General features: G+C 55.1%; 1 protein-coding gene across 1 annotated transcript; it reads right to left on the reverse strand.

Annotated features, from left to right (window-relative positions):
• Positions 1-69: 69 nt before the first annotated feature.
• Positions 70-26,207, reverse strand: LOC307068994 (putative bifunctional dTTP/UTP pyrophosphatase/methyltransferase protein; the record flags this gene model as incomplete). The annotated part of the gene is given in 17 exon segments (XM_079727138.1): positions 70-380; positions 4,289-4,411; positions 7,648-7,791; positions 8,587-8,704; positions 10,059-10,246; positions 13,636-13,798; positions 14,272-14,283; positions 14,285-14,352; positions 15,879-16,014; positions 16,016-16,024; positions 16,537-16,924; positions 18,788-18,896; positions 20,445-20,506; positions 21,247-21,311; positions 23,304-23,351; positions 24,472-24,603; positions 26,115-26,207. Coding segments are annotated over 17 exon segments (2,076 nt in total). The 3' UTR covers positions 70-162.
• Between the last annotated feature and the right edge of the window lie 1,732 nt (positions 26,208-27,939).

A 27,939-nucleotide genomic window follows, 5' to 3' on the forward strand; every position in this document is an offset into this window, starting at 1 on the left:
CGCCCGCGCATCCCACCCCCCGGGCGCGTCCCCCGCGTCCAAAGCGCCACAGACGCGCGGAGACAGCCGTGCTTTCCGCCTCCTTTAATCTGTCCGCTGACACCTGCCCTCCAGGAGCCCTTCACTCCCGGGCGCTGGGCCCCGCCGGGTTCCCGGTGCCCCTCAGGGCGCAGCTCGGGTGCCCAGGACCACGCGCAGCAGGTCCCCCGCGCGCGCCACCCGCACGTCCCGGAAGCCGTGTCGCTGCAGGAGGCGCCGGTGCTCGTCGGGGCTCCGGGGCTGCCCGGCGCTCAGGGTCCGCAGTCGGGGGGTCCGCAGTCGGGGGCTCCGCGACGCCCCCTCCTCCTCCGCCGCCGCTTCCGCCACCAGGAGGCCACCGCCTGGGGAGTCAGAGACACAGAGACAGAGAGAGACGGGGTGGGGGAAGAGGCTCAGGACCCAGGCTGCGGGTGCCCCGGGCTCCCCACTGAAGGGATTCGCTGCAGGAAGACACGGACGGCAGGGATTCTGAATGCAGGGACACAGCTGCAGCCTCCCTGATGCCATAAGGAACCGCACAGGGACTTCCCTGGCAGCAGTATCCCGGGCGGACCTGCGTGGCACGGCGATGGCACCGGCCACGAGGGCACCAGGAGCACGATTTTTTTTTTCTTCTGACTTTTAATTGGTTCAGCGAGATTATCTTTTTTTTTTTAATTATACTTGATTTGCAATGTTGTGTTAGTTTTAGGTGTACAGACAAGTGATTCCGTTATACATGTATGTATATAAATATATATATCCTTTTTTATAGTCTCTTCAATTATAGGTTATTCCAACATACTGAGCAGAGTTCCCTGTGCTGTACAGTAGGTCCTTGTTGGTTCTGTTTCATACAGAGTGGTGTTTACATGTGGAGCTGCACTGCTGGTGCGAACAACCTATATGAGAGCCTTGAGAAGTAGAAAGTATGCGTGTGAGTGTGCGCACACACCTGTATCTGTCCACCTCTCTGTATATGTGTTTTCAGAAGTGCTTGTGACGAAGGGGGAACCAAGCCGGGAGAAGATAAGCCTTGGGACAGAAAGCAGGAGGCAGGAGGCAGGTTACGCTTGCTTCTTCCTTCTGTTTGGGTTACCGGGGGAGACCCCCAGAAAAGGCACAAAGCAGGTGGTGGCACACGAGCCCCAGCTTCGCATGCCAGTGACGGTAACTGGGAAAATTTTAGTGCAAAATCTCATTTGGGTTCTAGGCGTTTAAGTAAACATGAACTTAACAAAATTGGGATCATAGCGCCACACTATTAGGTATAAAATCAGCTGCAAGGATATATGGTACAGCACAGGGGATAGAGCCCATATTTTATAATAACTATAAATGGAGTGTAACCTTTAAACATGGTGAATTACTATACTGTACACCTGTAACGTATATAACATCGTACAGCAACTATACTTCAATAAAAAGAATTGGGATCGGGCTTCCCTGGTGGCGCAGTGGTTGAGAGTCCGCCTGCCGATGCAGGGGACACGGGTTCGTGCCCCGGTCCAGGAAGATCCCACATGCCGCGGAGCGGCTGGGCCCGTGAGCCATGGCCGCTGAGCCTGCGTGTCCGGAGCCTGTGCTCCGCAACGGGAGAGGCCACAGCAGTGAGAGGCCCGCGTACCGCAAAAAAAAAAAAAAAAAGAATTGCGATCATATGGTGTGCTCACTCTGTTTTCTGTCAGTTTTTATGTTTTTCAGACTCATGGATACACGGGTTTATTAACTCAGCGGGCTCCAAAAGCCCTATATTAAAGGAGGTCTTTTTTTTTTTTTTTTTTGGCCTTGCCGTGCAGCTGGCAGGATGTTAGTTCACTGAGCAGGGGTTGAACCCGCGCCCTCGGCACTGAAAGCGCAGACTCCTAACCACTGGACCGCCAGGGAATTCCCAGGAGGTCACGCTCAGTTCTTATCTGTGACCCCCACTGTCCCCAGGGTGCAGGCAACCTTTGCAATCCCAGCCATGGGGGTGGAGGGAAGTCCTGGTTCCCGGTGCCTGCCAATTTCTGAGCTCTAAGTATTTCCTCCACTGCCAATTTCACGCTGACAGCTTGGGATGAGCTGGCTGGCAGGAGTGCTGAACATTTAACAAGCGGTTCTAGCCAGCAGGTCTAAGCTGCAACACACCCATGCCCCCCCCGCCCCCGAAAACCCTTCGCAGTATAAAGGCAACTTGGAACTGACTGTCCCCAGGTTCAGTGCCTGTCTCTGAGATGGGTGAGAATCCAGGTCTCACATCTCCCGGCCCAGCCTCGCCCCCGGGGGCACTCCTGTTTTGTGATTCCTTCCTTCTCAACTGTGTTCCATCCATTATGTGGGGACTCTGTTCTCCGGCTGGGGCACAGCAGGGAGCAAACAGGAACCGGCCCTCCTGGGGCCACATTCTTGGGGAGGGTACCCCGAATGTCCGTGTGATGCTCCTGTGACCACATGAAAACCTGCATCTCACAGGCTGCGTGGGTGTCCTGGGGCGGCCGGAACAAAATACTTAAAACCACAGACCTCCCTCCTCCCCCAGTCCTGGAGACCAGACGTCTGAGGTCAGGGTGTCCCCGGGCTGAGCTCCCTCCGGAGGCTCCAGGGGAGGGTCCTTCCAGCCTCGTCCAGCTTCTGGGGGCTCCAGGCGTCCCTGGGCTCGTGGCTGCGTCCCTCCCGTCTCTGCCTCTGTCTTCCCAGGGCTTCTCCTCTGTGTCTCTCCTCTTCTGTGTCTTAGAAGGACCCTGTCATTGGATGTAGGGGTCACCCTCATCCAGGAGGACCTCGTCTCAGACCCTTCACTGCATCACATCAGCAAAGACCCTGCTTCCAAATAAGATTCTAGGTGGACGTGAATTTTGGGGGGACCCTCTTCATCGTGCTACAGGGACCGACAAGAATGCCTTAACTACATTGTTGCTCGGGGGACTAAAACTGGCTCATTTAAAAAATTTACTTAACCTTCCATGCTTTTATTAATATTTTCCTAGGCATTTCCCTGGTGGTCCAGTGGTTAGGACTCCACGTTTCCAATGCAGGGGGTGCGGGTTTGATCCCTGGATGGGGAACTAGGATCCCGCGTGCCGCGTGATGCAGCCAAAAAAATATATAAAAATAAAATAGGGCTTCCCTGGTGGCGCAGTGGTTGAGAGTCCGCCTGCCGATGCAGGGGACACGGGTTCGTGCCCCGGTCCAGGAAGATCCCACATGCTGTGGAGCGGCTGGGCCTGTGAGCCGTGGCTGCTGAGCCTGCGCGTCCGGAGCCTGTGCTCCACAACGGGAGAGGCCACAACAGTGAGAGGCCCGCGTACCGCAAAAAAAAAAAAAATAAATAAATAAAATATAATAAAATAAAATAAAAGAGGGGATATATGTATACATATAACTGATTCACTTTGCTGTACAGCAGAAACTAACACAACATTGTAAAGCAACTATACTCTAAAAAAAGAATAAATAAATTTAACTAAAAAAAAAAAAAAAAAGGAACGGCCCTTTGGGTACCCCAGATGGAGGTGCTCGTCGCAGCTTGCAGGGCTCAGACCCCAGGGCAGGGGCTGCAGTTGTACTGAACCGCACGGGTCCTAGGAACAGGTCACGGCTATAGGAGACGGGGCCCCAGGACGGCTGCCACAAGGTTACTTCCTGCAAACACCGCCTGCATGGACTCGACCCTCACTCTGGTTTTTGTCCAAAATAAGAGGTCAGGAATGGGGGTCGTTTTCCTGAGAGGTGGAGAACAGGAGGGGCATTTGGGTGTTGAAGATGACCCCGGATTGTTGAATATTTTGTTTCATAACCGCACAGAAGAGGCAGTGGAGGTGCCCCGGGAGACACCGGGGTCGCAGGACGTGGAAGGAGAGCTCGTCTTGCGCCGCTGGACGTGGGGACCCAGGGAGGGGGCTGGGCAGCTTGGTGCCCTCGACTCCACGAGCCCGATGACCCACGTTGGCCCCAAGCGCCGTGGGGAGAGGCTGGGTACCACAGAGCAGCCCGGAAAATCATCATCATCGGAGGAGGGAGACCCTGAGCCCGGCGGGGCCCGGGGAGGGACACGGCCGCGGGGGTGTGGGGCATCCACGAGCCCAAGACCCCAGACGCTGGCGCCATAAAGTTCAGAAACGCATCACTGACACCCGACAATCAGGTACGTCCTCAGGGAGCCGGTAAACTGAGCCCCAGACGGCGGGCTGGAGGACGGGGGAGCTTCCTCTATAAAATGTACTCTTTTTTTTAAATTGGAAACTGTCTTTATGTGTTAAAAAAAGGCAAGTACATGATGTGGTCTCACCTGGTTTGCAGGTGCTTGAGATATGGCTCAGTAGCTTGTGGAGTTTGTCATCCGGCCAGTCCTGCAGAATTCTGGAAAGGACGTACAGATCTGCTTCCGGGAGGCTGTCTTTGAAAATGTCGCCTGGTTTAAAAACAAATGCGAATGAACCGTTAGGGCCACAGGAACTGGTCCTGCACCCGACAGAAAGGCATTGCGCCACGTTCTACAAGGGATGAAACCGAAAGAGACGCTGCCTGCAGTGGGGAGATCTGTGTTCTCCAAAGACGAGACGTTCAAGGGCTGACCTGGGGACGCGCCCTCTGGAAACAGGGTCTCTGCGGATGAAATGAAGGCAAGGGTCTGAGATGAGGTCCTCCTGGAGGAGGGTGGCCCTACATCCAATGACAGGGTTCTTGTAAGAGACAGAAGAGGGGAGACCCAGACACAGAGGAGGAGCCCCGGTTAGAGGCAGAGAAGGGAGCGAGGCAGCCACAAGCCCAGGGACGCCTGGAGCCCCCAAAAGCTGGAAGAGGCGGGAAGGACCCTCCCCTGGAGCCTCTGGAGGAAGTACTGCCCTGGGACACCTTGATCTCAGACGTCTGGTCTCCAGAACTGGGGGAGGATGGATTCGGGTCATTTTAAGCCCCCAGTTCGGGGTCATTTGTCCCTGCATCTACCAAATGTGTATCTGTAACTGTGGACACAGACACCTTTTCTACTGGTTACTCCTAACCCTGCCTTGTTCCACAAAGGATTAGATGTAGCTCACATTTACACACACAAAACAAAACAAAACAAGAAAGAAAGAAAACATTTCGAATTGGCATGAAGAGAGAGTAAACACGGGGGTGCAGACAAGTCTGCACAGGGTGGCCCCAGACAGCTGCACAGAGATGGACAATATGCACTTCTTTTTCTTTTTTGCTTTCATGGTTCTCTTTCCTATACATGGTAAATCAGTAGCACAGCTTCCATCGTGCTGCTCCTAGACTTGAAGCTTTAGGGTGTGTCTCTGTCAGCTCAGGCAGAAGCAACAAAGTCCCACAGACAGGGGCTTCAACAATACACGTTGATTTCTCATGGTCTGGAGGCTGCACATCCGAGATCAAGGTGTTGGCAGGGTCAGTTCCTGGGGAGGACCCTCTGCTTGGCTTGTAGGTAGTGGCCTACTCGCTGTGTCCTCACAGTGGGGAGAGATAGATGATAGATACATACATACATACTATATAGAAAGAACAGATAAATGATAGGTGAATGCATGGATGGAGAGATAGATGATAAATAATAGAGAGATAGGTAGACAGATGATAGATATATGATATAAAGACAGAGAGGTAGACAAATGATTGATAAATTGATAAATATTGAATAGATAGATACAGATAATAGATAAATGATAGATACATAGATGATACATAGATTGATAATAGATATGATGGATGGAGAGACAGATAGATATAGACATGTGATAGATAAATAGATGATAATAGAATAGATATGATGGATGGATACATAGATGATATAAACAGATAATAGATATTAGATAGATAAATAGATAGGATAGGACAGATAAATGATAGGTGGATGGATGCATAGATGATAAATAATAGATGATATATAGATAAATGATAGACGACTGATATAAAGACAGGTAGATAAAAGATAGATATGGTAGATGGATAGATAGCTACATTGATAGTTACATAAATGATAGATGAATAAATGGATGAATGGATGTATAGCTAGATGGTAGATATAATGCATGGACAGACAGATAGATGATAGATGGATGGATAGATAGGTATGGATGGACAGATAGATACACTGATAGATGAATAAGTGGATGGATGGATAGATGATAGAGAGATAGATAAACGATACACAGATAGATGATGGATGGATAGACAAATGATACATACATAGATAGATGATAGTTGGATGGATAGGTGGATAAATAGGTATGGATGGACAGATACACTGATAGATGAATAAGTGGAAGGATGGATAGATGATAGATAGATAAACGATACACAGATAGATGATGGATGGATAGACAAATGATACATACATAGATAGATGATAGTTGGATGGATAGATGGATAAATAGATAGGTATGGATGGACAGATAGATACACTGATAGACAAATAAGTGGATGGATGGATAGATGATAAAGAGATAGATAAATGATACATACATAGATGATGGATGGATAGATGATAGATAAACGGTACATACATAGATAGATAGATGATGGATAAACGATAGATACATAGATGTTCCTGGTGTCCCTTCTCCTAAGGACGCAGTCTTGCTGGATTAGGACTCCACCCTTGTGACCTCCTTCACCTTAATTACCTCCAGATAAGAGTCACACTGGGGGTGGGGCTTCAACATAGGCACTTGGGGACACAATTCAGTCCACAGCAGGGTGACTGGCTCTATTTTTTTAAGTAGGAAAGTATCAGGAGGTCGTGGGGCACAGGTCCATCTAGCACATACACCCTCAGGCTGGGCCACAGTGTGGATGAGTCACCAGATGCCAAGAGTTTCCTTTCAATCCGGTCCCACCAGGAAGTCCTTCCTCATATCCACCCCAAGGCCTTCCTGCTGTAGCCCCCGTGTCACTTCCCTGTGAGGCCTGGGTCGCTGGTCGACATCTGCAGATGCCGATCTTGGCCCGTGCCCATCCCCATCTGCCCTCCCGCCTGGCTACTCCCCTCGCTGAGAACTTCAAACTCCTGTCCTCGGGGTTTGCAGATGCGCCCCTGTGTGCAGATGTGCACACACGCACCAAGATACACGCACACACACAGACACATATGCATATAGACACATCGACACACAGATACATACATGTATAGAGACACACAGACACACAGATACACCAGTATATATGCACACACAGACACAGAAACACACAGAAACATGGATATAAGACACATACAGACACACAGAGAATACGCACAGATATACAGATACACAGATACAAACACATTGAGACACAGGAACATGGATACATACACACACAGACACACAAAGACAGAGCTACACACAGACACACGGATACATACATATACATGTACATAGACACACAGAAACACAGATACACACATATAGACAGAAACACACAGAAACATGCATATATACACATACATACACACAGACCCAGATACATACCCAGAGACACAGAAACACACAAACAGAAACATACACAGACATACAGACAGAAACACAGAGAAAGATGGCTACACACACGGACACAGACACACTCACATATACCGACACATACAAACACACACACACACACCCGCTCTGTATATGAGATAAATAAGGTCACCCAAATGCTGACACCCGGCGGACATGAAGCCACACTAACCTGGCACAAAGCGGATCCGCTCTGTCTGTCGTCCGCCATGCTGAAAGCCCCCAGAGAGTTCAATGACCTCTGGGAGGTCAAACACAGTCACCTGCAGACGCGGATACTCTTGGGCGAGCTCGCGGGCCAGGATGCCCGTGCAGCCTGCGAGAAGCAAAGGCAGACTCTGGACCCTCCTGGCATGTATGAAACCCTTGGAGTGTCTCCAGAGTTCAGCTCTGGCAAAACCAAAACGATGCTCTCAGATGCGGCCTGAGGCTTGTGCCCTGAAATGAGGTCAGCCAGTGGGGAGATCACTGGTGTCTCAAAGTCAGGGCCTCGTGGGCGGGTGCTGGCCCAGAGCAGGTGAGTGGGGTGGGCACAGACTCGTGGGGAATCCTGGCAGCAAAGCTCGAGGGAGTTGTACTCTTCCCTGCCCCTTTCTGCTGCGGGAAAGCAGATGCAATGGCTGGTGCCACAGCAGCCACTCTGGGCCACCAGGAGGACAGGTGGGCAGAGGGTGGGGAAACGCAAGCTGGCAGCTCAGGAGCCCTCCTGGACACCCATCCCACTACACCCCTTGGGCAGGGCAACTCCTCCTCCTCCGTCCACTGTCCTGGGGAAAGGATTGGCTGGGATGGGGTGGAGGATGTGTGTGGCATAATTAGAGCTGATGCAATGGCAGCAGACGGGCTCCACAGCCCCTCCCCGACTTGGCAGCCACCAGGAAGGGTCCCATAACCTCTACGGGGGTCCTGGGCCATCCCTGGGACCTCCTAGCACTTGGGAATATCAGCCCAAGCCCCTGCACCCACCCTGGATATACTTAGGTCCTCAGATGGTTTGTAGAGATAAACCCATTCTGCAAGTCTTATTAGCAGGTAAGGTGCCCTAGATTTAATACAAGAGAAGAAAAGCATGTAGCCCTTTGCACCCGACTCCTGGAGGGGGTGAATGTACCTCCCAAGTCGCAGGCAGAGGTGAATTGGGACAGGTCGAAGGCCGTGGCCACGTGGTGGGCGGTCAGCTTGCTGAGGCTGTGCATGGCCCTCATGAACTGCAGCGTCATCTCCCTGCTCTGGTGGTGGAAGCACGGTCTGAGGAGACCCACCCGGAGCCCAGGCTGTCCTGCACCCGGGATGAGGTTCCACCTGGCACTTGTGTGGGTGGGGAGCTCAGCAGGGATCATGGAGAGGGGTCTGGGGTGGAGCAGGGTGGGAGGGGTCGGGGTAGACGAGGGTGGGAGGGGTCTGGCGTAGAGGAGGGTGGGAGGGGCCTGTGGTAGAGGAGGGCGGGAGGGGTCCGGGGTAGAGGAGGGTGGGAGGGGTCCGGGGTAGAGGAGGGCGGGGAGGGGTCCGGGGTAGAGGAGGGTGGGAGTGGGCACTGGGTCTGAACTGTGTCCAGCTTGGCGGTGAGGCTGGAGCATGTCCAGGAGGGCAGCTCCACTGCACCCTGACACAGCGCACTCTCTGGGTCTGATTTCCAGTTTGCAGGGGGTCTCCTCCCGGGAGACTGCCGACTCCCCACTCGGGTCTCACTGGACCGAACCAGGAGGACTTAGGGGGTAACGACCCCGTGCCCCCTCAGCTGTCACCTCACTGAGGATGATCTGATCCGATCGTTTACAGAGACCAGGGCTCCCTGCCCAGCTCCCCCGTGGGGTCCACGTGTGCTCGGGCCCCACCCGGGCGGGAGGGAATGAGTCCCTGGGGCAGAGAAGGAGGCCGGCAGGACAGCGTGCAGGGGACCCGCCTGGGCCTGACACTCTTAGGGCTCCTGAGGGTGGGCAGGAGGCGAGGGATGGGCAGGGAGTCAGCCGAAATCCCAAGGGGCGGGGGGTGCAGGCCGGGGCCCTAGGGGGCCGGACTCATTGCCTGAGGCCACGATGGTGCTGCTGCCATTTCACCCAGATTTGGGGCCTGGGGACCTTGGCATCTCCCAGGACACTGTCCTCTACGACCCCTCGAGGCCCTCCAAGACCACGCAAGACCCTCAGATATCACCCAAGACCCTCCAAGACCCTCTGAGACCACCCAAGACCCTCCGAGACCCTCCAAGGTCAGCCAAGACCCTCTGAGACCCCTACCCTCCCACACAACAGTGAACAGGAGTCGTGGGTGCCAGGGGGCGGGGGAAGGGCCGGGAAGCCCTTTGCACACCCTGCGCTGAGCTGAGAACCAGGAGTCTGTGCAATGCAACTCCACGCAGGAAACACGGTGCCTTGATTCAAGGCAGCCCCTTCCTAGAAAAGCCCTCTTTTCAGGAGCTGTGACCAGCCAGCCGCACCCTCCCCGCCACGGCGTCCCCGCTGTTCCCCATCTGCAGCCTCCCGCTAGGATTCCCGCATCGGCCAGAATCTGAGATGTTTCCGTGCCCACTGGTTCTTTCGCAGCACAGATGGGGCGTGAAAAGGAACACGGGGGTTACAGTACCTGGGACAGGCATTCCCCCTCCATCGCCTCCAGAGCCCCGCGGGTCTGGTCTGCCCCCTCCCGCACGGCCAGGTCCAGACGTGTGAAGATGCCCCAGACGTGGGCGTCATTGTACTCGGCCAGGCCCTGGAGAGAGTGTTCGCCGTCTGACACCAGGTGCAGGGTCGCCACCTCCGTGTTGCTGTAACCTGAAAGGACGGGGCGTCGTGTGACGGCTCAGCTGACCACGGGGTGAGCCACCGCCAGCGTCATCGGGATGTCAGCACAAGCATCGTCTATCTGACTAAGCGCCAAGCGCACGGACGCCCAGAGGCGGCCCAGAGAACGACACAAGGATGCTGCTCTTCCTCGAGGTGACCCTCCAAGCCCCTGAGACGGTCACTTGGCCAGGCTACAGTCCCCAGTGAGACGTCCCCGTCGGGGAGAGGGCGTGGTTTGGTCACGTGCTTGGCACCTGCAAGTCAGCGGACTTTGGGTAAAGGAGGTGACCCTAGGTAACATGGGTGGGTCTCATCCCATCAGCTGACGGCCCTGAGAGCAGAGAAGCACCAAGCGGCCAGCCGCAGGGGTTCAGATGCGCCGGAGCCCCAAGGCACAGACAGCGACTGCTCTCAGCCCGTCTGTCCGTATCCCGTGGGGTCTGCCTCTCCGGAGCCCTGAGGGGTAGGGGGCGGCCCGCTCTCCTCCCACTTCCTGGCGGGCTGTCCATCCGGCCCGGCCCCCAAGGGCCCTTCCAGGACACCCCTACCTGCAGAACTGGAGGCTGCAGGCAGAGGGGACTGTGGCTGAGACCCCCTGTACCCCCACAGCCCCACGTAACACCGGTCATCGGACAGACAGAACGGCACGGTGTCTACGGTTCTCCTTTTCTGAACTTTTAAAAAGTTTATTGAAACCAACTGTCTATTCGGCACTTTATTTTTTAATTAATTAATTATATTTATTTTTGGCTGCGTTGGGTCTTCATTATGGTATGCGGGCTTTCTCTAGTTGCGGCGAGCGGGGGCTACTCTTCATTGCGGTGCGTGGGCTTCTCATTGCGGTGGCTTCTCTTGTTGCGGAGCGCGGGCTCTAGGCACACGGGCTTCAGTAGTTGTGGTTCACGGGCTCAGTAGTTGTGGCTCGCGGGCTCTAGAGAGCGGGCTCAGTAGTTGTGGCACACGGGCTTAGTTGCTCCAGGGCATGTGGGATCTTCCCAGACCAGGGCTCAAACCTGTGTCCCCTGCATCGGCAGGCAGATTCTTAGCCACTGCACCACCAGGGAAGCCCTATTTGGCACTTTACATGTTGTCTTTGTTTTGTTTTTTTGTTTTAGAAACTGAATTTTTACTGTTGCTTAATTTCCTTTTTTTCTTTTTTGTGGCAGCACCGCACGGCACGCGGGATCTTAGCGGTGGAACCGAGGCCCCCTGCAATGGAAGCGTGGAGCCTTAACCACTGAACCGCCAGGGAAGTCCTCACACGTTTTTTTAAAGACTATTATCTTTAATTATATAAATATACATTTTTAAAAACCTTTTTATTTTATATTGGAGCATAGTTGGTGAGCACTGCTGTGCTGGTTTGAGGCGCACTCAGAGTGAGTCAGTTGTACGTAGACATGTATCTGTGCTTTTTCAAATTCTTTTCCCATTTAGGTTGTTGCAGAATACTGAGCAGAGTTCCTTAATGACTGAGTGTTCTTAGTTCTGAGGCCTGGGGTCCTCAGAAGGGCAGTACCCACCTGCGCCCGCCCCACCCCAGGCCCCGTGCAGACGCACAGGAGTGGCTTATAGGGCTCAGGTGAGGACCCTGCAGGGCGTCTGCCAGCAAGACTTCTAAGACGCTCCTCAGGTAGCAGGGATTGAAAGTCCGGACCTCGGACCCTTTCTCCATGTTTGGTCATTATTTTCAGTTGAGGAGAGGGACTTCCCTGGTGGCGTAGTGGTTAAGAATCTGCCGGCCAATGCAGGGGACACGGGTTCGAGCCCTGGTCTGGGAAGATCCCACATGCCGCGGAGCAACTAAGCCCGTGCGCCACAACTACTGAGCCTGCGCTCTACAGCCCGCGAGCCACAACTACTGAAGCCCGCGCGCCTAGAGCCCGTGCTCCGCAACAAGAGAAGCCACCGCGATGGGAAGCCCATGCACCACAATGAAGAGTAGCCCCCGCTCACCACAACTAGAGAAAGCCCGCACGCAGCAACAAAGACCCAACGCAGCCAAACATAATAAATAAATATATTTTTAAAAAATGGAGGAGAACGTTACTAAGATGCTCTGGCTGGGGGGAAGTTCTGCATCCTGCGACCCAAATCTTTAGCGTGTACTTGTCCACCTCTCATATGAGGGGCGGCTCTGGGGGGCTTCCGCCAGCACCCTGCTTCCCTGCTCACCACAGAAAGGATGCTGTGTCTCCTGCTCTGGGGTCTTCTGAGCCCCTGCCTCTCTCCATCTGCTCAAGGACCATCCGTAGCACCCTCTGCTCTGAGAACACCCTCGAGAGCTCTGTGCACCCAGCAAACCCAGACTGTCGCCCTTCATCCGTCCATTTAAACGTCTGCCGTCTACCTTGTTTTATCTGTCTTTCTATCTATGCATCTACCTACCCATCTATTACCTATCAGTCATCTACATGTATGTCTCTCATCTATTAATCATCTATCTTCATCATCATGTATCCATGTATGTATCTATTTATTTACTTATCATCTAGCATTTGTGTATGTATCTATCATATCTATTAACTTTTTATCATGTCTATTCATCTATTATTTATCCATCCACCTATTATCTATTTATCTATCATTTGTCTATCTATCCACCTATTATCTATCATCTCTATTAGCAATTTATATCTATTGACCTATCAACCTATCTACTACCTATTTATCCACCCACCCATCCATCCATCATCTATCTATCATCTATCCATCTACTTATCCTATTATCCATCCATCCATCTATCTATCCATCCACCTGTTCTCTATGTAGGTATCACCTATCAACCGCGCTATCTTTCTATCCTCTACTTCTTCATCCATCTATCTGCTTATCTATCTACATATCTATGCACCCACCTATCAACCAATCTATCCATCCATCATTTATCCATCCACCCATCTATTACCTATTTGTCCATTCACCCATCCACGTATCATCTGTTTATCTATCATCTATCTATCCATCCATGTACCTATCATCTCTATTATCACTCGATATCTATCTATCCATCCATCCATCTCATCTGTCTGCCTATCTAAACAAATGAGTAAGAATAAACAGCTATCTATATGCTGTGCACACATACATACCTTATGGGCTGTTTCTCTCGAGAACCCTGGCTGATACAGGCCCTCTGAGCGCATAAAGAAGTCTGTCTCCTAACACACCACACACACACACACACACACACACACACGCACACACACACGTTTCCTCCTTCCATCCATCCCCTGCTCCTGAGCCTCTGGGGCATTCTTGAGGCAGAGGGAAGATGGATGGTCTGTCCTCCCCGCCTCGGCTCAGAAGCCACTGTCACTTGGTGACTTGGTCTCGCAGGCAAAGGTGCTGGGAAGACACCCAGGAAGCCCCTCACCTCTGTGCGTCTTCTCCAGTAAACCCAGGGCCGCGCAGACATCCAGCAGCTGCTCGGTCCTGCCCGCGCAGGCGTTGAGTTTGCGGGCGACATCCACGGCCTTCAGGGGGCCTTGGTCTTTTAACACATCAAACAGTTTGAGCTTGCAGGCCGTGAACAGGACCTGTCCGTGAAGAACAGTTACCGTTAGACGCACAACGTGACTTATCAATTCCTCTTTATTCCCAGGGACTCCAAACAGGGAGGGCAGGACGGTCAGAAACATCGAGCTCGTCAAGGGAAACTTCTGCAGAGGAGAGTGGGTTTAGGCTCCAGGTGGTACAAGGTTTGCCCCAGGTAAGACCAAGTCGATGAACACCAAGCAGAGAAACTGTCCCAGCGGAGAAAGACCAAAGCACTGCTGTCAGGGGCTGTGTGGCGTCCCCCCAAGGTTCCTACGTCGACACCCCAAGTCTCAGGACCTCAGGATGAGACCATGTGGGGACGGGGCCTCTGCGCAGGACACACCCTCACGAGACACCGTAAACCTCCCTGGAGCTCTCACCTCGTTGTGACGCAGACACCTCCAGGGGCAAGTAAAGGGGCACCTCGGGAAAGGGCCCCACCTGAGCTGCGTCCACAACTACCGCGACTGACCTGGGGCGGGGTGTGGGTGACGCTCACTCCAAGACCCCCGACAGAGCCCGGCTTGGTCGGCGTGGTCAGCCATTGGGAGACCTTTGTAAGGAGACCCGTGTCACACGAGGGTGGATGGACAGATGGGGAGGTATGTAGATAGGTGACAGATACAGACAGGTGATAGATAGGTGAATGGGTGGATGGAGGGATAGACAGGTAGGCAGGTGATAATAATAGACACGTAGATGATCTGTACAGATAGATGGAGATGATAAATAAATGGGTGGATACAGAGATAGGAATAATAATAGACACAGACGATAGATACAGATAGACATGACAGATAAGCAGATGGATAGACAGATGATAGATAAACAGAGATAGATACAGACAAATGATAGGAACATGGATGGATGAACAATGGAGAGAAGATAGATGATAACAACACATATAGAGAGATAATAAATGTAAATTATACACAGATAAGTAGAGGGATGGATAGACAGATGATAGTTATACAGATAGATAACCATAGGTATACATACATTGATGATGTAGGTAGATAAATATAGATAACAGATAGGTATAGATGGGTAAATGGTAGCTAGATTAATGGTGGATACAGAGAAGAGAGATAATGATATATATATAATGATATGTATAGATAGATGATAGATATAGATAGACATAGATGATACATAGATGGACAGATGATTGATAGATTGGGGGATAGATAAGTGATAGGTAGGGAGACGGATGGATGAACGGATGGACAGAAGGTAGATAGATGATAATAACAATAGATATAGGTAAACAGTAGACATACATAGACGACGGACATAGATTACACCTAGATCAGTGGATGGATGGACAGATGATAGGGACATAGACAGACGATAATGACAGTATATATAGATTGATGTTATAGATGACAGACAAATGAGATGGATGGACGGATGGATGGAGAGATGCTAGATCGACAGACCGTGGAAGCACAGCACGACTCCACCGACTGCCAGCCTGACGGGCTGCAGCAGCGCTGTCTGCACCAGCTTCTCCAGGTGGATCAGAGAACCTGACCTACAACGCAGCATAACCACCCTCTGTCCTAGGCACACAGGTCCCCTCTCCTGAGGAGGAGGTGACAGGAAGGTGGAGGGGGGAAGGTCAGGCCCCCAGTCCTTCCCCAGCCAGTGTCCTGTCTCTCCACGAGCCACTGAGGCTGCCCCTGCAGGGCCCCAGCACGAGCAAGGCCGCCCCCTGCTCCAACCCCCAGGAGCCCAGAGCTGCAGGAGAGGGTCTGCTGGGGAAGGGGGAGGGCCGGGCCATGTGTCACAGCTGGGCGGGCGCACAAGTGTGTCCGCAAAAGCCAGAGAGATGGTGGAGGCCGGCTGGATGGGCCGCTGCCCAACCCACTTCCCGTCGGGCCCCAGGCCTGGGGCTTCCCTGAAACACCTGCACACAGCTGCCTTGCACGTGGGCAACCTGTGGTCAAAGGTACCTGCTGGTTCCAGGAAGCGTCGAGCTGGCCCAGTGCTGCACCCTCCCCTGCCCAGGACACCCTCTGGCTGGGACGGCTGCCCGGGATCCCGAGGCCACAGGACGATGACGACACACACACTGACCTGGTCTGCCCTGCAGGCAGCTGGTGTCCTGGGGGCCACAATCCACCTGCTGCCCGGCCAGCAGGGCTGCAGGGTCCCAGAGGCGGCCGCACAGCCGGCATTCCAGCCCCACCTCCCTGGGCTGGGGACATAGTGTGGGCCCCTCGCTGGGGTCACGTAAGCCCTGCTTACCTTCAAACACCCGCACAGACCCCGCCCTGGCCCCTCCAGGCACAGACCACAGTTATGGGCTCAATGGTGGCCCCAAAAGGACATGTGCATGCCCTGACCCCCAAATTATGGGCATGAGGCCTTATGTGGAAACAGGGTCTCTGCAGAGGTGAGGAAGTGAAAGGTCTGAGACGAGGTTCCCTTGGATGAGGGTGGCCCTACATCCAATGACAGGGTCCTTCTAAAACACAGAAGAGGAGAGACACAGACACAGAGGAGAAGCCCCGGGAAGACAGAGGCAGAGACGGGAGGGACGCGGCCACGAGCCCAGGGATGCCTGGAGCCCCCAGAAGCTGGAAGAGGCGGGAAGGACCCTCCCTGGGGCCCTCTGGAGGGAGCGCGGGCCTGGGACACCTTGAGCTGTGGTCCCCGGGATGGGGGAGGATGGATGCCTGCGGTTTTAGGCTCCCCTGTGTTGGGGTCACGTGGTCATGAATCACACAAGTACCTTGGATGCTTTGAAGCCGTCCATCAGCTCCAGGAGGCCCGTGGGGAACGGGGGCCGGCTGTCCGCCCTGTTAAGGGCTGCATCCAGCGCGCCCGGAGCCTGTGACCGGTCTCCGTCCGCCTGCTCGCCACCATGGCCGCCCTTGGCGCTCTGACCTGGGTCCGAGCCACCTGCCTCCATGTCACTCAGGTTCTCGAAGGTGTCGACGGCGGGGATGGAGTCGTGCCTGACCTGCCGCAGGTCCTCGGGGCGGGGCGGGTAGTACAGCCGTGCCAGCTCCTTGCAGAAGTGGTTCAGGGGGAAGCCCACGACATTGAGGAAGTCCCCGTGCACGTACTCCACCAGCATCCCGCCCAGCGCCTGGATCCCGTAGCCGCCAGCCTTGTCCCTGGGGCGGGGGACGGGAAACCACAGGGGGAGGGAAGGAGAGTAGAGAAGATGGCAGCGATGTTGACCTTCCTGGGGTCGGCAGACCTGCAGCCAGGACCCCTGCAGGGGAACCCGCCAACCTTGGACCGGGGTAGCTGTGCACTGGGGCGTCCGGGCCCAGATCCCAAGTGACCCCTCGGTCCCGCCCCTGGGACGTGACGAGGGGCACCTGGCGGCCACTCAGGAAGCTGCCCCCCACCCCAGGCCTGGCGCATGGCCGCCAGCAGGCTCTCTGAGGGGAGGGGGATTGCTGTCGAGGACCCAGGCCCCCGGCCGTGCTCTCCTGCCATCTGCATCCCCGGCCCTCGGATGTCCATTCATGTGGGTCCTCGGCCCAGGTCTTCCCCGGGCGCCACTGCTGAGACCTCCTTACGGGGGAAGAGGGGCCCGTGAAGCCCCTCCCTCCGCCCTGACTCCCCCGCCTCTCCCGCTGTGCCAGCGACAAGGGCAGTGATCTGGGGCTCCCCCGGCAGTGAACCCACCCCCATGGTCCCCACGCCTGCGCCCACCCCCCGATCCTCGCCCGGCCCTTTCCTGCGGGAAAGGGGACAGGGGAGCTGGCATGCCCTGTGGTTCGGCCTCTTGGTCCTGCTGCAGCTGCAGCGGCGAACGGCCTGACCCTGCCTCTTGTTTTGGTGTGTCGTCCTGGTCAGACACGCCGATACCCAGCAGCTCCGCTCTGGACAGCCGGCACCACCCAGAGCCCCGTGCCCTGCGGAATCCTAACTCACAACGCGATGGTGTCAGGAGGTGGGACCTCGGGGAGGTGATGAGGTCATGAGGGTGCAGCCCCCGTGGATGGGATTAGTGTCCTTCTAAAAGAGACCCCAGGGAGCTCCCTGGCCCCTTCCTCCAGGCGAGGACACAGCCAGGAGTCACCATCTATGAACCAGGAAGCAGCCTCACCAGACGCTAAATCTGGCCCCGCCAGGATCTCAGACCTCCAGCCTCCAGGACAGTGAGAAATAAATGTCTCTTGTTTACAAGCTCCCTGCCTGTGGTGCTTTCTTAGGACCCCAAGCAGACTAGGATGCCCCAGACCTGAGGCTCCTGTGAGGACTCATCATCACAGAAGATGGTGAGAAGAGGGCCGGGCGCACAGCACACCCCTCACTACCCTGCAACGGGGGCCCCACGCCCGCCAGAAGGACAAGCCGGTCGGGGAGTTCCTTTGCTGTGGCTGCTTCCACAAGATCAATACCCCAGGGAGACTCTTCTCCCCTGCCTTTACCTTGAACAGGCCTGAGACCGGCTTTAACCAGCAGAACACGTGCTCGGACCCTCGGTCTCAGGAGCCCGGGGCTTCTGCGCTCACCTCCCCACGGCTGTCGGTGCCCGGCCCCTCGCGAGCACCCTGAGTGAGCCGCTTCCTGAAGGTACATGGGGGGGCTGGTCCCCGGGGCACCGTCAGACCCGTGGCGAGGCCACCAGCCACCAGTTGGCGCCGAGCCCAGCCCCGGCAGGGGTGGGGAGTGAAGCCAGTGAGGTTGCAGAACAAGCTGAGCCTCCGTGACCTTGAGAAGATTGCTGCCCGGACCCGGCGCGCTTTGGGGCGGTCAGTGTGACATTGGGGTCATGGTGACCTCTGCCCTCCAGGGACCGGCCCCGGCTGCCCCACCATCATGGGAGTGGGCGTGGCGCCCTGGGAGGGCTGCATCCACGAGACGGGGACCCCTAGGAAGGCATCCTTCCAGCACCTTCCAGGCACCGGGGCACCGGGCTCGTCAGGAGCACTGGCCCCCAACACAGGCTGAGCCACGCGCCCGGCGTGCCTGCCGCCCACAGTGGGGACTCGGCACCGCGGTTCCCAAGAGAGACTCACATGGGCTCCCCGCTGTGGATGTACTCCCATAGCAGCTCCTCGGACAGCTCTGAGAACTTCACCGTGGTCTCTTCGTAGAACTCCGAGACCTCCGTGTCCAGCCGGCCGTCTACAAGGAAGGAGCCCGCAGTGAGGGTACGTGGCCGGCGCCAGGCCCCCGCGTCCCCAGGTTCTAGCCGCTGCCCCTGGGGGGAGTTGGCCTGAGCTTTGCGTGGAATTCACATACGGTCGTTAACGGTTCCTTTTAGACAAGGGCAAAGAGAAAGAATAAAACAGAAAAGAGAGCAACAGAATGGGCAAGCAGGAGAAAAAGCTGCCGCCCGCAGAGCTGGATGGCACGGGCCTCTGGTTTCTGTGCTAATTCATGGAGGAGAGTTACCACAGGGTCATGCTGCAGTCTACACGAGGCTTTCGGCTGTGGGGCTGGAAATGCCCCAGGCACACAGTACGGTGGCTATGCGTTGCGGCCAATCGTGAGGGCTCTCCACACCAGCCGTCCTGGCGTGAATGGTGCCCCCCAAACGTCACACCCTCTGAAAACCTCAGAACCGGACCTTATTAGGAAACAGGGTCTCTGCAGATGTGATGAAGTGAAGGGTCTGAGATGAGGTCCTCCTGGAGGACGGTGGCCCTACATCCAATGACAGGGTCCTTCTAAGACACAGAAGAGGAGAGACACAGACACAGAGGAGAAGCCCCGGGAAGACGGAGGCAGAGACGGGAGGGATGCGGCCACAAGCCCAGGGATGCCTGGAGCCCCCAGAAGCTGGAAGAGGTGGGAAGGACCCTCCCCTGGAGCCTCTGGAGGGACCACAGCCCTGAGACACCTTGACCTCAGACATGTGGTCCCCAGGACGGGGAAGGATGGATGCCTGTGGTCTCAAGCCCCAGGTAAAGGAACCGCACTGTCCAGCAAGTGCTTTCTCCCCAAAGAGCACAGGTTAAAGTCCAGGACGGACCAAGAGGGTAAGAGTAACCCAATCGCTAATTAGCAGACAGACGCGCGGTCACCCATCTATGGGATGTGCTCGGGGAGCCCAAGGGCTCACACTCAGCCTCAGGGTCCTTCTTGGACCTAAAATGTCTTTTAAGCAGCTTTAAAAATTGTGCATTTAAAAAAAAAAAAAAAAAAAAAAGCACTTTGGGACTTCCCTGGCGGTCCAGTGGTTAGGGCTCTGCGCTTCCACTGCAGGGGGTACGGGTTTCATTCCCGGTCGGGGAACTAAGATCCCACAAGCCACATGGCTCGGCCAACACACACACACACACACACACACACACACACACACACACAGAGAAAACACACCTTCCAGATCCCACAAGCCACATGGCTCGGCCAACACACACACACACACACACACACACACACACACAACACACCTTCCAGACCAAAAACCTCAAAGAGAGCATCTGGGCCGGTCGCGTTGGACGGGCTTTTATGACGGCCCCCGCCCCCCAGCATGGTCTCCATCGGGCGCTCAGGGTGAACCCCAGGATTTCCATGTGGGACCCTGACTTTCCCAGGAAGGACGGGAAGGCAGGGTCACGTGGAGCAAAGACAGAGCAGCCCTGCGGACCCGGGTCCCCGAGGACCCCCGGCTCCCCTCACGACGCCCGACTCCGGGGGTGGGGACGGGGACGGAGGTGGCCGTGGTACCTTTGCTGCAGCAGTGGACGATGGCCACGCCCGTGAACACACTGTGCTCCTTCCCGTTCAGCCTGCAAGACACGACGGGGCCCAGCGGGCGACCGTGTGGGGTGTCCGAGACAGCGCCATCCCTGCCACCACCGGGCGCGAGCCCCGGGTCCACCCGCCGGCCCCGGCCACGCGGCCTCCGGGGAAACCTTCCCGCAGCGACCGCGCAGGTCCAGGCGAGAGGGCGCTCGGTGCCCTCAGAGCGGGGCCTGGGGGATGGGGGAGCCGTCTCACGGGATGCGAGGACGGAGCACCCGGGCCCCGACAGGAGTCGCCGGCCACGCCAGCAGGACCCGGGTCCTGGCAGCTCTCAGCGGCTCTTTCTCGGGTCCCTCCGCTCTCCTGGGCGCGGACACGCAGGGGGGCTGAGCCAGGAAGAGACCCTGAAGGTGGGTGATGGTGTGGCCCCCACCGCCTGCCCAGGGGCAGGGTTCTGGGACGCTGAGAGGGACAGGGCCTGCCTCCCATGGCGGGAGCGCAGGGGCACTGGGCTCCTGGGGAGACAAGTCAGGGGGAGTCGGGATGAGGAAGGAGAGGAGAGGCAGACACGGGGGCTCCCGGCCGAGCCCATTAGGGCAAAGCCAGCACAGCGTAAGTTCGAGGGCACCGGCCCATCCTCGGACCTGAACCTGGAGGGGCTGCCGGTGGGAGATGGCGGAGGTGATGCACGGACACCCACACCCCACCCCGAGGAAGCGCGGCCCCTCCACTGGGCCCAGGCTCCATCCGATGCTTCCCCGTAGGACGGCCAAGACCCACCCACCTTGACAACATGTGGTAGGCGTCCTGCTTGTCCACGGGCTTCTCCAGGATCATCGCTCCCACCGCCTGCAAGGGAAACGGGAGAGAGAGCGTCATTTTCCGCTCCCTGGGCTGGTCTGTGCAAGCTGCGCTGTCCACTTTTTAGATTCACATTTTTTTTTGTTGTTTTTAAGCAGGAGAGAGTTGTATACCGTGAATTTCACCATTTTGAACTAAACTGTGTGGTACATTTCCAGGGTGGGGTGAGGACCACTGCTGAGTCCCAGGACTTCTCCATCATCTGGAACACTCGATCCCCATGAGCTCCCCAGCCCGACGCCCCTAACCCGCTCTCTGTCTCTGTGGATTTGCCTGTTCTGGACATTCCCTGCAAATGGAATCACACACTGTGTGTCCTTCTGGGTCTGCTTCTCTCACTGAGCAGCCTGTGTTCAAGGTCCATCCACGTGGTAGCCTGTGTCAGAGCTTCACTCCTTTTCATGGCTGAGTCATAGTCCACTGTGTGCATGGACCCCATCCGTCCATCACAGGGGGGGATATCTGGGTTGTTCACACCTTTTGACTGTTGCGAATAATGCTATGAATATTCACGTACACATTTTTGTCTGAACACCTATTTTCAATTCTTTGGGGCCTATATCTAAGAGTAGATGTCTTAGCTGGGGCTGCCCGAGAGCAGTACACACGGGGCAGCTTAGACAGCAGACATTATGTCTCCCAGTCCTGGAGGCTGGAATCTGAGATCCAGGTGTGGGCAGGGCTGGTCCCTCCCGAGGCCTCTCTCCTGGGCATGTAGACGGCCGTCTCCTCCCTGTGTCCTCACAGGATCATCCCTCTGTGTGTGTCTGTGTCCTGATCTCCTCTTCTTTGAAGGACACCCGTCCTATGGGATCAGGGCCCACCCTAATGACCTCATTTTACCTTCATCCCCTCTTTAAAGACCCCATGTCCAAATACAGTCATGTTATGAGGCCCTGGGCACTAGAACTTCAACATAGGAATCGGGCTGGGGGACACAAGTCAGCCCATAACACAACTGCGGGGTCATAGAGTAATTCTTCGATTAACATTTTGAAGAACCTGCACCATTCACTTTTTACTTCCATGTAGCCTTAACCATGAACCAGAAACGATGTCTGATTCTCACCTGCACACAGGTAGGTCCCATCCACCTGGGCTGCACAGAAACAAATGCCACGTGAGGGCAAGGCAGACCCTGGGATCACCCCATCTGGCATTTTCCAACCCTGGATTCTTTTTTTTTTTTTCTTTTAATTGAGGTACAGTTGATTTACAATATTGTTTAAGTTTCAGGTATACAGCAAAGTGGTTCAGTTATACATATACATATATATATATGTATATATATATATTTCAGATCCTTTTCCATTACAGGTTATTACAAGATATTGAATATAGTTCCCTGTTCTACACAGGAACTCCAGACTCTTTCAAACAGGTGGTCCCTTGCCTGGAGACCATGATGGTACCCTAGCCATGAGGCCCAGCATCCCTGGGAGATGCCTGCCATCAGGCCAGCGAGGGTCTCAGACAGAGGGTTGTCACCAGCATGGCAGAGCTGCCGTACCGATCACTGTGACCTCCCACCAAAAAGTCCAACCCTCAGTGGCCAAAACCTCTATCTTAGTGAGAACCGTTTCCCTCCAAAACATATGCCGAGGTCCTGATGCCCGGCCCTGTGAACAGGGCATTATTTGGTAATAGGGTCTTTACAAATGTAAGAAAACTTAAGATGAGGTCGTACTGCAGTAGGTGGGCCCTCATCCATGATGACTGGTGTCCTTATAAGAAGAAGGAAACTGGGACACAGAGGAGAAGGCATGTGAAGACGGAGGCAGAGATGGGAGAGATGTGGCCACAAGCCCAGCGACGCCCGGGATTTCAGGCAAACCAGCAGAAGCCGGGAGAGAGAGAGAGAGAGAGAGGCCTGGGACGGATTCCCCCTTAGGTCTTCCAGAAAGAACCAGCCTTGCCGAGGCCTGGATTTCGGTTACCAAGGACACGCCCACCACACGGAGAGCCAGAAAGCAGACTCACCACGATGGTGTCTGCTCCGATGACAACATCAGGGGCCCGCAGGTCCTTCTGCAAGAAATCCAGACTCAGCTTTAGAAAGGATGACTCTGCATGTCTTACACGTTTTTATGCCATGACGCACATGACACAGCATCGCTGCTCACTTGCGAATCCAGCCTCACTTTGGAAAGCAAGATTTCAGCGTCCTCGACACAGCAAGCAAGGAAGACGTGACTCCAAGACACTCATTGGAAACCTGCACACAACCTTCTGCTCTGGCTGCACTTAAATTCTAACCTTTCCACGGCCGGAAATCAGTCCATCCATGTTCATTGATTTACACGAATACTTCTTACAGCATTAACTTGAATATATGGGTCATATATGTTAACTGCGATTAGGTATTATTATAACACATAGTAACAGGTAAGCTACTTTAATTCTATATCATAAATGACACTATTATATTAATTAGTATATTATATAGTAACACACAGCAATAGATAAGCTACATTAATTCCATATCATAAATGATACCGTTACATTAATTACAAGAGTATATTATATAATAAGACCTAATAATAGATAAGGTACATTAATTCTATAGTTAATTCTATATCGTACGTCATACTGTTATGTTAATTGCAATGATATATTACATAGTAACACTCATAGGAATGCAGAGGCTGTATTGTTTCTATATCATAAATGACGTTGTTATATTAAATACCATAGTATATTATATAGTAACAGTAGTAGATAAGCTAGGTTATTTCTGTATCATACATGATGCTGTTATATTAAACATAATATATTATATAGTAACACTTAGTAATAGATAAACTACATTAATTCTATATCATAAACGATGCTATTATATTAGTTACAATAGCATATGACACGGTAACACCTAGTAATAGATCAGGTAGGTCGATTCTTTATCGTAAATGGTACTATGATATGAATTGCAATAGTATGTTACATCGTAGCAAAGGAAGAGATAAGCTACGGTCTATAAATGATACTATCACATGAATTACAGCAGTGTACAACACAGGGACCCTCAGCTATACAGACGCTAGACTAATTGCATGCTGTAAATGGCACTTATTTATAACCCGTATGTTTAAAACCTGAAGATGCCCTCCTAGCAGGAGACCCAGGGAGAAGCAGAAGCAGAAGCGCTCGCCTGGTGCATCCTGCCGGCCACCTCCAGGGCCTTCTGCTTGGCCGTTTCCACGGCGTATGCGTACGGGGTAGCGAATGAGGCCTTATGCAGCTTCTCCTTGAACCTGGAAGGGACCACCTCGAACCTGAGGCCCTGAAACAGGACAGAAGGGGTCAGAAGGGTTTATGGGAGGAACCTGAGGATGCTGACGGATGTGCAGGCTCTGCAGGAACTGGCCTTTCCCCGCGCAGCCCACCTCCCCCGACTATCTGGTCTAGGCACTGGATGCTGACCAAGCGCCAAGCCCCGGCCGCAGGGGGTGCGGGACTTGCAGAGGACCCGGGGGCATTGGCGGGAAGACCTCTGCACACGCAGAGGCCAGCAGGGCTGTATTGATTGGGATGCTGGGGCCTGGAGCCCCGAGGGATCAAAGGGCTCCCAGAGAGTTTCAAAGCCTTTGCCTCCACAAGGGTCAAACTACTGAAGTGACACCGCCTGCAGGAAATGCCACAAAAATGCCACTAACGAGGGCTGCGTGAGGGTGAATATGGCTGCTTTAACTTGGTCCCCTAACACGTGTGACCAGGCAGCCCCTGTGGAAGGCAGGTCATGGACACAGCGACATCCAGAGTGGGATGGGGACGGGATTGCGGGTCTCGTCCACAGAGGGTAAAACTCCCACCCCCACGGGGAACCCCGCGGAGCACCCAGCTGGCTCTTGCTTTCCCTGCATCCCAGCGCTCTCCCCTCCATCACGGAGCTCCCGCACCCCCAGGTCCCCCGGGACCACACTGCGAGCCCCCCTCTGCTCTGTACTACCCCAGCCGTCCCGCTGGAGGTACGGACGGCGCCCCTCCCTCTGCACCTACGGCTCCTCTCCCCGCCCATGTCCAGCCGGGGCCGCCTCCACCCCCCTCCCCTACCCTCCCACGCCACACAGCACAGCACCCGCCCGGCCTCCCCCGGGAGGTACAGGCAGCACCCCTTACTCGGCACCTACCACTACCCCAGCCCACTCCCCCCACCCAGGCAGGGCCTCCCCATCGAGACCAAGCCTCCGCTGGAGCCTCTGTCGGCTCCCGGACAGACTCGGCTCAGGCCCACAGACCCCGGCCGGCAGGGCACCAGGTCTCCGGGCCCTGGCTGGAAGACGCTGGCCCCCGGATCAGGTAGACTCCTCCTTCCCCCGGGCCCACAGGCCTGGACCACGGTCACTAGGGTCCTGCCCCCTGTTCCCTCAAGGCCCCAGCCTTGCAGAGACCCCAGACCCCCAGTCACTAGGCCCCAGCCCTGCAGACCCCGGACCTTAGACCCTGTCATTAGGCCCCAGCAGGAAGCCCCGGCCTGCACACCCCCACCCCCACTAGGCCGCCCCAGTCACTAGGCCCCGGCCCTGCAGACCGACCGACCCCCGTGCCCCCGCCCCCGACTAAGCCCAGGTCACTAGGGCCCTCGGCCACTCGTCTCCAGCCACCAGACCCTGCCCCCCCATCACTGGACACTCCCGGTTACTCCCGGCCCTGCAGACACCACCCCGCCCCCAGCTAAGTCCTGGTCACTAGCCCCCGGGTCACTAGGCCCCTGGTGACTGGGCCCGGGTCACTAGGCCCGCCCCAGACCCCGGCCCTGCAGACCCCGGCCCAGGCCGGGTCCAGGCCGCTCACCGCGTTGCTGAGGATCTCCTGGCGGCGCGGGGAGGCGCTGGCCAACACCACGCGCTTGTGCTGCAGCTTCCCGATCACCGGGCACAGCACCATGGTGCCGCCGAGACCCGACCCAAGCTCGACTCCGCGCCTGCCACCGCGGCCCAGGCTCCGCCCCGGCTCCGCCCCAACCAAGCCCCGCCCCGGCCACTGGAGCTCCGCCCAGGCCTCACCCCCCCATGAAGCCCCGCCCAGGGCCCGATCCCCCTCGGAGGAAGCGGCTCCGGATCGCTTCCATGCTGGCCCCGAACGAAGCCCCGCCCCACCCACGAAGCCCCGCCCGTACGCTTGCCCCGCCCCGGCCCGGCAGCCGGCGACGCGAGCTGGACGCCGGCTGAGGGCCTGGGGCGAGAGCGGTCTCCAGGCCCCCAGAACCCGGAGACCAAGGGGCACCTTGGGAGCACTAAGCGGGCGATGGGGAAAAAAAAAGGAGTGTCCGTGTGAATCGGTGGAGGCGTCCCCGCGGGTGCTGTGGGGGACGGAGATGAGGGGTCCCCGGAGCGCGGTGGGGGGCGGAGATGGGGGTCGACGGGGCGCAGTGGGCGTGCGGCACTTCTCAGCCTCAGCGCTAGTGCTGTTTGGGGGCAGGTCATTTTTGTGGGGCTGCCCTGGGCGATTGCAGGGTATTTAGCAGCATCTCTGGTTTCTGTCCACTAGATGGCAGTAGCTGCCCTCCAAGTTGTGGACAACCGACCGTCTGCGCATGTCCTATCCACTGGGGGACCGAATCGCCCCTCGTTGTGTGCCAGGGCTATAGATAGATAGATGATAGATAGATAGATAGATAAATAGGTAGATAGATAGATAGATAGATAGATAGATTAGGTGAATAGATGATTGATAGATACAATGGATGGATGGGCAGTTAGATGGACGGATGGCTACAGATACATAGATCGTAGATAGATAAATAGATGCTAGATAAATGCTAGATGGATAAATGATAGAGATAGATTATTTATTAATATAGAGACAAATAGATATGACGGATGGATGGGTGGATGGATGGATGGATACATAGATAGATACACAGATAATTAATAGATAGATGACAGATAGAGTCATTCTAGTCAGAGTTCTCAGCCTCCCACTACTGACGTTGGGGGCTCTGATACGGGGCGTCCTATGCACTGTGGGCTGTGGAGCAGCATCCCTGGTCTCCACCCACCAGGTGCCAGGAGCACCCCTCGCCATCACGGTGACAACCAAAATGACCCCTGACTAATACATAGCACATATATATAAACTAATACATACCTATGTGTATGTAGATGTACATGTGTCTGTATATATATATGGTATATCATGGTATGTGGTATATATCAACGTGACATCCTAATGTATTTTTTTTTAATTTTTATTTATTTATTTATTTATTTGGCTGTGTGGGGTCTTCGTTTCCGTGTGAGGGCTTTCTCTAGTTGCGGCAAGCGGGGGCCACTCTTCATGGCGGTGCGCGGGCCTCTCACTATCGCGGCCTCTCTTGTTGCAGAGCACAGGCTCCAGACGCGCAGGCTCAGTAGTTGTGGCTCACGGGCCTGGTTGCTCCGCGGCATGTGGGATCTTCCCAGACCGGGGCTCCAACCCACGTCCCCTGCATTGGCAGGCAGATTCTCAACCACTGCGCCACCAGGGAAGCCCCTAATGTATGTTTTGATGGCATCGTAATGTCCTATTTTTTTCCCCTTAACCTTCTGTGCTGGGTGATCCCGCACGAGGCATCGGATGGTCGTGCAAACCAGGTCCCTGTGCACCAAGCCCCCCAGGTCCCCACCCTAACCCAATC

The sequence above is a fragment of the Hyperoodon ampullatus genome (genome assembly GCF_949752795.1).
Source record: "Hyperoodon ampullatus genome assembly, chromosome: X".
In the NCBI taxonomy this organism is placed as follows: Eukaryota; Metazoa; Chordata; class Mammalia; order Artiodactyla; family Ziphiidae; genus Hyperoodon; species Hyperoodon ampullatus.